A 12153-nucleotide genomic window follows, 5' to 3' on the forward strand; every position below is an offset into this window, starting at 1 on the left:
TTTCTGCTTGTTTCTTTAAACATCATTCATTTTTCCTGTGTTATACCAGTATTAATGCCTTTGTGGGTGAATGTAGTATATTCTACTTTTCACTTGTACCATTTTCTCTTGAGATATTTTAAACTATTTTCCTTGGAAAACAGGTATTCTTCGAAGCAAACTGAATGGATTGGAGAACCTTGAATTTGTTTTTTAGGAGCTACCAACCTGGGGCCACTTCAGATGATCAGCTTGAAGGTTCTATAATTTCAGATCACAAACCACTTTGAGGGCTGGCCTGTAGTTACTTTACACATTTGAGGATGGTGGTGACTTTTTCCTCTTTCACCAAGTACCAAAATTGAGACAGACAGGATTCCTTCTCCTTAGGCTTTATTTCTGGTGCTCACTGTACTGCTATCAAAGTTCAGCTCTCCAGACTTCAACAGAAACCCTGGGAGCAAGCACAGCGTTTGAGAACTGGCTTACACCTCACGTGTCCTGATTTTACTTCATTTTTGGAGTTCTGCGGAGTCCTTACTTTGATAGCAACTCTGATACGTTTTTAAATATTTTTTATATTAATATTCCATTTTTAAAAATGTATTATTCAGCATTTTTTCCCCTAAAAACGGAGGCACTGAGGGTACCTCCTGGAAACACAAGTCTAGATTGTTCTTTCACTTTGTCCTTGTTATGAGTAGGCAAAATGGTACTTTGTAGTATATAGACTTACATGATACCTAGTTCTCTGCTCTGCATTGTCCTGCAAGACAGCACTTTTTTGGTGTGGAGGACTGCTACTTGTTATGTGCTGTCAAGTCGGACCCGACTCATTGCAACCCCTCCTTGGGTTTCCGAAGCAGCGTCACTACAGAAGTAGATTGCCCAACCTTCCTTCCGAGGAGTGGCTGGTGGGTTTGAACCGCCAGCCTTGGACTGCTACTTACAAGGCTGGATATCTACAGGAAGAAACCATTTTTAAAAGTTACACTCTTCCTCCAAAGTCAGGAATGACTGTGCTATTTCCTTAAATGGCTATTAGGTCAAATATTACTTCTTTGTGTTGATTAATGACTGTGCTTTCGTCTGAAAAAGGATTTAGATTTGGTTTCTTGTAAACGTGAGATTACAGATGCATCAATGAGCCCCTTGGAGTACCTGTCCTACCTAAAAGGTATCGCCTGTGGTAACTTACCTCTGCGTAGCAACTACCCAATGTTCAAGGTTCAGAAGTACCGTTAAAACTGGGCTCTGGAAATCTGGTCGCAAAAGGAAGACACAAACCTGCTACTACTTGCTCTTAGGATATCCAAGGAATGTTATACCTAAAAGGGAAAAGCTTACACCATAATACTGGAATTTTATAATCTTAAGTGTATTTTGTGGAACACGGGGGAATTACCTATTAACATATAATTTGCACCCCAAAAACTAATGCATGACCATTAACCTTCTAGAGACAGTGCCAACACCTACTTTACAGACTTTAATCTTGTTTGGCACACTTGTTGGCATTAACCTTGGAAAAGGAGTTCTTACATTTACTTGCATAGGTGTCTATTTAAAGTGCAAAAGGAAACAGTCTCTGGAATAAAGTCTAGGAGAGCTGTAGCTGTATTATTACTAGGCTTCTTCATCAGTAAAGGCAATGGCCAGAATCCAGAGCAGAGAATCCATCCCAGTGCCATTTGTGTGGTACATGATTTTAACGGATCTGCCTTACGGTTTTAGAAATCCTTGAAATCCGGTACAAAAGGCAGCATACTCCAGAGAATGACCTCAGGGGCCAGCAAGACAGGCTGAGTTACAAGCCATTCAGTTTTAAGTGGTGCTTACTTCTCTATGTGGTGATTTGTAAGTTTTAACAAATGTTTAAAACGCTGTCCTGATGAAGTTTAAGCTGAAACCTGAAGGATGAGTGGAAGTGATCCAGGCAGAGGAAGAATATCGAGGCATAGAGAAGTAGATGTGTTAAGGTCATGGCAGGAGGATTAGGTGATGCAAAGTATTTGACAACAAGGAGCCAAGATATCAGGGTGGCTGGGACACGGCCAACAAGGAGCTAAACTTGGTGATGTAAGCAAAGGTAATGTTTCCAGCTCTAAAAGCCACAGATTAGAACAGTTACTTTTCAGTGTTGTACAGCTTCAAACACAAAGTTAGGAATGTCGTTCCGTTTTTTTCCTCAAAATCACATTATATGACACTTTAATACGGTCAATATATGTGAATTATTAGCTTATGTGAACTGACTAATTCAAGAAGACCAGAAATAATATTTGAAATAGACTAGCTTTTGGTATAGATCATATCCAGTTATCACTTATTTGAATGACTCAAGAGGCATATTTTATCACAGAAAGCATCAAATATTCCTTTCTGGGCTGTTGATAAAAGAACCAACAACTTTCCTAAGGAAAAGTAGACGTATATTTACCATCTAACATTTTAAGAGTTCAGTCTTGGCAAATGGTAGAAACTATTTTACTTTTCATGCCTAATGGCTATTGCTCTAGAAGTCCTTTTTAGTTGGGCCCTTATAACTATGTTCAATTAGTATTAAAGGTAACTAGTATTCCTTTAGGACCGGTGGCATAGTGCCTAAGGCATTTGACTGCTAACCAGAAGACTGGCGGTTTTGAACTCCTTGGAAAACTGGGCAATCTACTTCTGTAGAGATACTGCCTCGGAAACCCAAGGAGAGGTCTCTATGGGTTGGAGTCGACTCCATGGCAGTGAGTTAGAGTATTTATACTTATATAATTTTAAAAAGGCCAGATTCCTTTTCACCAAGTATTTCCTAAACTTAGTATTTGCTGTTTTATCTTGAATATATACTCAAACATAGCACAATCTACTAATTTTAGAGAAAGGATCTGTCTGAGACCAAGTGATTTTGATCAGTTATATATAGTGACCATACTGCCTGGATCAAAAGGGATATAGTTCAAAAACATAAAAGTATCAAATGCCTTAAAATAAAATTCTGCACATTAACCCAGTAATTCTATCTAAGGATGTATTTTAAAACAGTCATGGATGTGCCCAAAAGTCAATGAAGTGGAAATAGCTGACACGTCCAACATAGGATTGCATACTGGTTCAACTATCAAGAGTAATAAAGCCACAAAAATAATACAGAAGACTATGCAATGGCCTGGAAAGATGTTTACAATATATTAAGTGAAAAAAAAAGCAGGTTACAAAACAGTATGTACAGTATCAGCCAATTTTTATATATAAAAAAAAAGATACTTAGCAAATTAAAAGGACAAATTATTAGTTACTAAAATATTAACATTGGTAGGATGTTATGTGCTACTATGACTATGTTAACACAGTAGGATGGTGGTTGGTTTTGCTTACTCCCACCTCCCTTTTATTTGCCTATTTGAATTTTCTCTAAATGAAGATTATTTGTCAAATGGGAGTTGAGGGGTGAGAGAAGTAATTAACCTCAGATTAGCCCAAATATGTCTGCAAAGGCTCCTTCTACCAAAGTAAATGTTTCTTTCCAGCCCATATCCTGGAAATTGCTTCTGCCTTACAAATTTGAGTGTCTTTCAAAGATGACATTCACCCGAACTATACAGTGGCACTGGTGATACATAAAACAACTCAATTTCACACATTAAAAAAAAGAGAAAATACATCCTCACCTTAAAGGAACAACTCAAGTATGTACTACTAAATTATACAAAGTTACATTATCTAAGTTTAGTTTATTGCAAAGATCAAGACAGCACAGTAGAAGATGGTGGCTTCTATTTCATAGCATTCACTCTGTTCTTCATTCTTCATCCACGCAAAAGGTCTGTACACACAATGAGCCTGATGTTTCCTGGTTCCCATAGTATAATAGGAAACTTGACATTTTGATAAAAAAAGTAAAACGAGGATATTTACCATCAGACTATAAAACTCCTCTTCTGGAATTCAAATACTATAGTATTTGAAGATATGCTTTGTAAAAAGCAGGTACAAAACAAAAGGGGCACCATTTCAAGAGCACTGGGATTACATTAAACTGAAAGGAACTGCACCACTCACATAACTCAAAACCAAATCTAGTCTAACAGAAACCTCCAACTACGACTGTTCGTCAGGCACGATGGGCAGTGTGAACACCATTAACGGGCACCAAGTTTAATACGGTAGACGGTTTTTGCTCCTGCACTCACACTTAATTTTTCAATTACATTTTTTTAAAAATGGTACTTACGCTAAGAATGTTTTACACCCCCCCCCAAAAAAAAAACCAAACTTTTTTTTTCCAATTTTAATAAATACATCAAAAGCTAAAAATCTAGCTAGGTTATCATGCAAGATACTGTATAACCAAGACAAACTCAATTTTATAATAAAGGCAACTTGCATTCAAAATGAACTCTACCCTTATATTTTATTAAAAGGGTATAAACATCATGAATTAACCCAGCTGCTTACTTGAATTACAAAAGTAACATGATTCAATATGAAAATAAGAAACTGTCTACAAATCTCTCGACAGTAATAAATCGCAATATACAATGCATACAGGATTCATACAGAGCAACAAACTCTCGTACAAAACAAAAATACTTTAATACCTTTAAAATCCAAATTTTTCTTTAAAATCATCCATGAAAAAGATTCTCAAGTCAGAATTAACACCTCAATTAGTCAAGCATCAGGAAGCTACATTACAGCTATTTAATGTACAAAGAGACATCTCTTCACCAGTCACTTCTTCCTCAATGTCTCTGCTCCGGAACAGTACAGTCTCTTTCGCTGCTTCACACCCTCTGTTCCATCATTTTCTCAGATCATGAAAACTGAATTTGTTGAACACCAGAAATCTGAGAACAAATTTTTAATTACATGGATTTAAAGGAAAAAAGCATTAAATTAACATATATGTTATAAACATTGAAAGAATAAAAACGATAGGCAGTGAAAAAGAACTCCCCTTTCCACCCAGATCTCTTTCCCTCTACCCAGAGGCAGCTACTTTAGTTTCTTGTGTATCTTTCTTAAAATCATCTATGCAAACATAAACATGTCATATATTTTTAACTATTAAGAGTTAGGGGTTTTGAGAAAACACAATCTGCTTTATTTTACCAGGTCCTTAATAGTAATGTGCTGAAATAATGATATAATGAAATTTTTCAAGTTTAAAATACAAAGGAGGTACTGTACCTGTTGATAGGATGTTGTGTAAACCATAACATTTTGTTGTTGACCATCTGCAGTTATTAAGCCAGCTGGTAACTGGTTAGCTAAAAGACACACAATAAAAAGTCAGAAAAGAACTGCACCTACTCTCAGCCATTAATGTCTCATTACAATTCTGCTATTTATCAATGTAATCTTTGGCAAAATCAAAAACTCCTAATTTTCCATTTTTCAAAATGTTTCCCCAAAAGCACATTTTTTTCTTCTCTATCACATTTTTCAACTTCATGAACTTGCATATCCCTAAAATGTACTTTTAGTTAACCTAATTGTACATCTGTATAAATCTGCAAAAGACTGACATGGAGTTTCTGCTTCATGGTTACAGCTACCCCATGAAGCCTGGCTGGAAGCAACAATTACATAAACCAAGTTTATATGCAGCACTTATTTTATATCTATGAAAAATACAATCACCTAGACTTTTATTTCAATAACAACATAGTCTTTAAAAAAGAAATCTTTATATTACAAACTACAATTCTCATTCCTCTCTCTCACAAATTTCTACCCAAAACCAGGAGCTCTGGTAGCGTAGTGCCTAAGGCACTTGACTGCTAACCAGAAGGCTGGCAGTTCAAACCCACCAGCCACTCCTCGGAAGGAAGGTTGGGCAATCTGCTTCCATAGTGATACCACCTCGGAAACCCAAGGAGGGGTCACCGTGAGCTGGGTCTGACTTGACGGCACATAACAACAACGTGGGAAGTGAGACGATCAGTGAAGAACTCTCCGCAGGATTAAAATTTCTAAGCTTATCACTCACTGACTTCAAATATAATGGCATGAGTTAATAAGAACTATACAACACAGTACTTTTTCAAACACTCAATGCTGACAGTCCAGAAATACCACTATGGACATTTAGCAGTCACCAATGCCAATAATCAGCATGACCTGTAAGAAAAAATGTTGCATAAATTTATCATAACACTGCTTACTAAATGCCTCTTCTGTAAGCTCTTCACTTAGTCCATCGGTAGCTGTGACTGCTCCACCAATTCCTTTCTCTCCTTTCATAGCCTGGGGGAACAAAAGCAGACCAGTCGTCTCTAGTAGTCAATGAAACTGTTCTCCAAAGAGATGCCTAAGATGAGGAGCTATTAAAGAGTATTAAGATTTCTGGTTAATTACACGAAAAGGTTCTTCAAAATGCTATCTTTCTATAAGCAATTATCATTGCAAGATAGTGTTAGCTTATGACCCAACAAACCTAAAATATTTATGGATTAAAAACAAATTATCCTATTTTACAGCATATCAAATGGATAATAAAGCTGGACTTATAGATGAAGTCTGCAAAATACCATAAACATTCAGCTTACAAATCTACAAATCTTACAAAGACATTTATTATACAGAAAGGACTTAAGAGCTGCCAAAGAGGCAAGGAGGGCTTATCTTCTGACCTCCTTTAACCCCAGAAGAGGAAGACGGAATCACCATCAGTAGAGCCCAAGGCCTATTCCTCCCAGGCCTGACATGCTGCCTCCCTCCAGCCCTTCCACCAATCATTCCTTCGGCAGCACCCACCACCTCTCTGCTGGGTCTGATAATTCGCTGCAGTGGCCACACACAACTCACAAATTACGGGTTTTTTAGGGAAGCACCAGACTACAATTCAAGTTCAGAAATGCACTCAGTCTCTTGCAGCCGGCTGTCTCAGTAGCAGATCACTCTCTCAGTAGTGCATGTCTCTCACGTCTGTCTCTCAGCAAAGCATGTCTCTCGTGTTTGTCTCTCAGCAGCGTGTGTCTCTTGCATCTGTCTCTCAGCAGTGCATGTCTCTTGCGTTTCTCAGGAGCATGTTTTTCTCAGCCAGCAATCAGAGAGACTCCTTCTGCCTCTAGTAGGGCTCCTTTTGAGCCTGGCAGAGTAGCCAAACTAACCAATCCCAGTATCAGAATTCTGTACAGCTGAGAGAGAGAGCGAGCTTCCCAGAACACTGCTTTGTGCCCCTCTCAACAGAAATACCCCAGGTGGATAACTTTAACAACCAGAAGCTACTCAGTTGCTCATGGCAAATTCCACCACAGAGTTTACAAAGACTTATGGCTAGAAAAGCCTCACCAGGTTACTTTACTACACCACAGGCCACCCTCTGCCTTTTCTAGCTATTATCCCTTTTGTACTTAAAAAATTAACATCCCCTTCACCATCAGTTTAAGAATAACCACACCCATGAAAGGTATAAGCCAGCCACTTCATGCCTTTTATCTTCCTCCATTTTAGACAGCCATTTGCCCATCCCTATCAAATTTGCCCATCCCTATCAAACCAGTACTGTGAGGAGACAAGCATGTTCCTTTCTCATTGAAGAATGTTATGTTCTGCTTGGAAATTTTGGGCATCTGCATCCATAAACAAGCTAAGTCCAGCCCAGCACAAGCCATCAAACTGGAGCAACATAACACCAGCTCAGTGTCAAACACCTTCCTCTTCATTTGGTCGGGTTCTGGTCAGCTTAGCCCTAGCCATCCCAGCTAGGTCATGGGTTCCAGCTCTCAAGTTTGGGAGTCACATTCTTCACTTCACTTCACACCAGCCAGCACTTTCTCTCACATCCTCAGGGACTATTTCAATGCCCGTAGGTTCACAACTCCTTGTGTCTCAGACCAGCCAGCCCTTCCTCTCATCCCCAGCCTCCATGGCCTAGGTCAAAGAGTACCAAACTCAGCCCATTTCTTCTTTGCTGCACTTCCCCCATTTCCACTCAAGTGGACCCAGGTGGTCACCAGCGAGCAGCATACAAGCCTATGCTTGCTGGCTTCCTTTAACTTTCAGTCCTGGAAGGGGTTTCTCTCATGGACCATGACTTTCCTGCATTGATGCACCCAAAGCCTAACTGCTTGCTCAACATTTTTCCAAACAGTCATTTTTTTTTCTGTACATCCTGTCTTCAAATGCAGATCTTCTGTTCTTTTAGTAGTTCTGGTTGGAGCTCAGGTTTTCTACCTAAGCCCCTAATACTCTACACACAGGGCTTGAAATAAAAGCCTGTGTTTCTGCTGGGCAAATTCTATTCCCCTTTTTACCATATCCAAGTATCAGCTGAAGGCGGACTCCATTATCCATACCCCATAATCATTTCTAATGTACAAGGAGGTAAGAGGGCATTAATTTTATATTCAATATTCATAGTACGTTAAGATAAACATATAATCAAAAAGTACATTAAGATAAACATATAATCCAAAACACAATAATCCTACACTGTGGTCTATTAAGTGTGCAACAGCAATATGACAAAGTTTGAAATACTATGAGAATTACTGAAATGTGATACAGACATGCAATGAGCACAAGCTATTAGAAAAATGGCACCAACAGACTTGCTCAACACAGTGTCACCACAAACCTTCAATCTGTAAACAGCGCTTAGTTCTCTCAGTACCTCTGTGAGGTAGGTACTATTATTAGCCTCACTTTAAGATAAGAAAACTGAGGCTCAAAGTACTTAAACTTGCCCAAGGTCATAGCGTTCAAATGTAGTGGAGCTGGGATTTAGCCTCCAGCTAGTCTGAATCCAGAGTCCATGTGTTTGATCATTACATAACTATTTTGTTGTCAGTAAGAAGGGAAAAAAGAGTATCTTAGTGTGGTAAGATAAATGACTACATATTCTGAGAAGTGGCACATAATATAACAACACATTCAAAAAGTTAGAGTAGCAGATATTCTTTTAAAGTGCAATGGAAGACAGTCTGCTTACCTCTCTGAATTTCTGAAGGTATAATTTCAGAGGTTCTACATAACTGTCAAAGCCCAACGTAGACATGGCAAAGAGAATATCCTCTCCGTTGATTGTCTTTCGTTTCTCCTGATGGCATCTTTCACTTGCTTCAGATGTTATAAAGCTGATGAACTCACTTACACATTCTTGAACACATTCTTTGGCATCTTTTGCAATCTGAAGAGAAAAATCATAGGTAAATTTGCAGGAAATATAACTATCACCTTCCTAATAACCCACAAAAATAAAATGCTGCTCAGAAAGACTATCAAAACCAAACCAAACTCACTGCCATCGAGTCAGATCCGACTCATGGTGACACCTCCTTGGGTTTTTGAGGTGATATCACTACGGCAGCAGATTGCCAAGTCCTCCTTCAAAGGAGTGGCTGATGGGTTTGAACCACCAGCCTTCTGGTTAGCAGTCAAATGCCTTAGGCACTACGCCACCAGAGCTGCCCAGAAAGACTGCATTATCCAGTTTATGACTGGTTAACCTTTAATTTCTGAACTGTATGCTAATAATAGTAACACAACATGGCTATCAAAATTCTAACCCTCATAATCTTCAAGCCATAAACCAAAAATATCCCCTGAAGTCTTCTTAAAATCAAACAGTAGTTTAGCTTAGGTAGTAAAGAAGGTCTGCCATCAGTGCTGTGCTCCTTTAAGAGCCACCTATATGGAGTTAAACTAACAACAGCAACTCAAAAGTTTAGATAGGAAACTTGGGGGGTAGTGAGTAATTGCTAAAGAACAATTCAGACAAGGATGGTGAAAATGGCTGTACAACTTTTAGAATGTAATCAATGTCACTGAATCGTATGTTTACAAATTGTTGAATTGGTTATGTTCTGCTATGTATATTCTCAACAAAAACAATTTTTTTTTTTAAATTGCAACCCTCAGTCAGAATAAAAATTTGAATACAACTGAGCAAAGCTTTGACAACTATTCACAGAAAAAAGATATAAATGCATACCGGTACAAATTTAATAGCAACCACTGGCTGTCTTTACTACTCCATGCAAAATAACAACTCTTACTAACCCAGTGCCCGAGAACCTGTTGTATATGTACATACTACATTGTAGGAAAAGTGTCACTTCTGTGCCCCTGCGTTTCCATGGGGCGGGGGGAAGTTGGCATGCACCAATGACTGAATTCACTTGAGTCTTAGAAGAGAGTGAAATGATAATGTTGTTACTAGTGAAGAGACAGAGTGCCAGGTGCAGATTTTGAGTTTCTTTATAAACCTACATGGAGAAGCACACAACTGCCATCTGATACAAAAACAATTCTTTCCTAAGAGTCCAAGGTCTGAAAGTGAAGCTCTTATTGGTTTAAACCATGCAATTCCAAAGTCACTTCTACCAGGAGTGACACTCAGAATCCGTGCTGAAACACTTTTCCCTCTGTGTCCACTTTATGAGCTGCGTTTGTATAAAGGCAGGTGAGCAAATAGTAATGGGAGCTACATACGTAATTTCAAATTTTCTAGTAGCCACATTAGAGAAAAAAGAAATAGGTAAAGTTAATTTTAATAATCTATTTTATTTAACCCAATATTACCAAAGTGTTACCATTTCAACAAAGAATCAAAATTTAAAAACTGAGATGTTACTTTTTTTCAGACTAAGTCTTCCAAACCTATTTTACAGTGTACATCTGTGTCACATGTCCGTTTGGACTAACCACATTTCTAAGAGCTCAACAGCCACATGTGGTTAGTGCGTTCCCACAAAACTACTTAAAAAAAAAAAAAAAGATCATACTGAATTGAAAGGCACAGTTAATAACTATAATTATATAAAAACCAATTGTTTCCAAATACAAAGACTTAAAAAAAAAACCTTACTACTACTATCACCCAATTTTACTGCAATATTATAAAAATTACAAACTTATGTCCAAGTCCGAGAGTTCTGACAGTCACCTATTTCCTTAAAAACCCACTACCATTGAGTGGATTCTGACTCATATTGACCTCCATAGGGTTTCCAAGGCTGTAAATCTTTATGGGAGCAGACTGCCTTGTCTTCCTCCTGCAGAGCAGCTGGTGGATTCGAAACACTGACCTCTGGTTACCAGTCCAATGCCTTAACCATTGTACCACCAGAGGTCTTTATTTCCTTAAAAAGATTATTGTAATTTTATCTGCTCCCAATAAATCTGAGGTGGAGTAGCATTTGGGGATATGACAGAACTAAAAATAGAACACAGTTCAGAAACTAAGTATGTAGAATTGAAAGAAATACTTCATTTGTTGAAAGGCTGAGTGACAAAAACCAATAGCTAACTGTATTCTTAAGTATGTATCCAGGTGGTTTTCCAATTCTCCCTCACCCAAGCACCTAGTGAAGCTTCTCATCTGCGTTTTACCTTTCCCGTTTGCGGTATGGCGTTTTTCATTATCCTGGCCACGTTTGCAATTGGAAGGTATATATCTTGTTCTCGGAAACTTTCTTTTGAGCCGTTTGTGTCTTCGTGATCATTCATGCTATCCTCAGTATCTAAAGAAAAATAATTTAGGTTTAAAGCTTCTAATAATTGTTACTTCAAGATATAGAAACTACCTGGACCAATTTAGACTAAGAACCAAGCTAGTTCATTTCCTAATCCTTTTGGGAATGAGTTAGGCTAATGGTTCTTTTCATAATCATGTCAGGACCCAAACTGAGCCAACTCATTACTATCAACCTACCCGGAATACTTTCATCTTCAACTTTGCCTACTCAAAACCTACCAACCTGTTCTTCAGGAAGCTCAAAAACACCTCCACGGTACCTTCAGGAGTGATCCCTCCCTTCCACAAAATACCACAAGTGCTTCTCTGTGTCTTTTCTCTGACATATTTTATAATTCTATCTCTGAACTCCCTTATTTGATATTTGTTGTTTGATGCTAGGGGTCAGCTTGTGGGACTTGGTATGGCACCTGCCACAAAGGTGGTACTCTATCAACAACTGTTGCATGACATAGCTATAAAACTCACAAAGTACAAACCAAGGCTGTTTGAATATTGTTAGATTTTTGTCTCTTCAAAGCTAGGTTTATACAGAATGGAAAAAGAGGTCTTGAATATTACTGACTGATTTGGATTACTATTAATGCAGCAACTAGTTTTTTTTTTTTTTAAATTTGTTTTATTGTGGTAGGAAAAAAATATATATATGTGACAAAAAACTTGCCATGAACAATTCAGTACAGTAACTAGTTTCT

At 38.1% G+C, this 12153-nt stretch overlaps 1 protein-coding gene across 1 annotated transcript in view; it reads right to left on the bottom strand.

The window, feature by feature from the left end:
• Window positions 1–4787: 4787 nt before the first annotated feature.
• NFYB (nuclear transcription factor Y subunit beta) overlaps window positions 4788–12153 on the bottom strand; it is an 8264-nt gene continuing 898 nt past the window's right edge. Inside the window, exons 2-6 of the mRNA XM_007952397.2 lie at window positions 11314–11444; window positions 8912–9109; window positions 6141–6222; window positions 5164–5243; window positions 4788–4820 (exon numbers count right to left, since the gene is read on the bottom strand). Of these exons, the coding sequence (XP_007950588.2) occupies window positions 4788–4820; window positions 5164–5243; window positions 6141–6222; window positions 8912–9109; window positions 11314–11444 (524 nt within the window). The remainder of the gene's footprint in view (window positions 4821–5163; window positions 5244–6140; window positions 6223–8911; window positions 9110–11313; window positions 11445–12153) is intronic.

The sequence above is a fragment of the Orycteropus afer genome, unplaced genomic scaffold (assembly GCF_000298275.1).
Source record: "Orycteropus afer afer isolate SDZICR_OR568_19922 unplaced genomic scaffold, OryAfe1.0 scaffold00334, whole genome shotgun sequence".
NCBI classification, from domain to species: Eukaryota; Metazoa; Chordata; class Mammalia; order Tubulidentata; family Orycteropodidae; genus Orycteropus; species Orycteropus afer.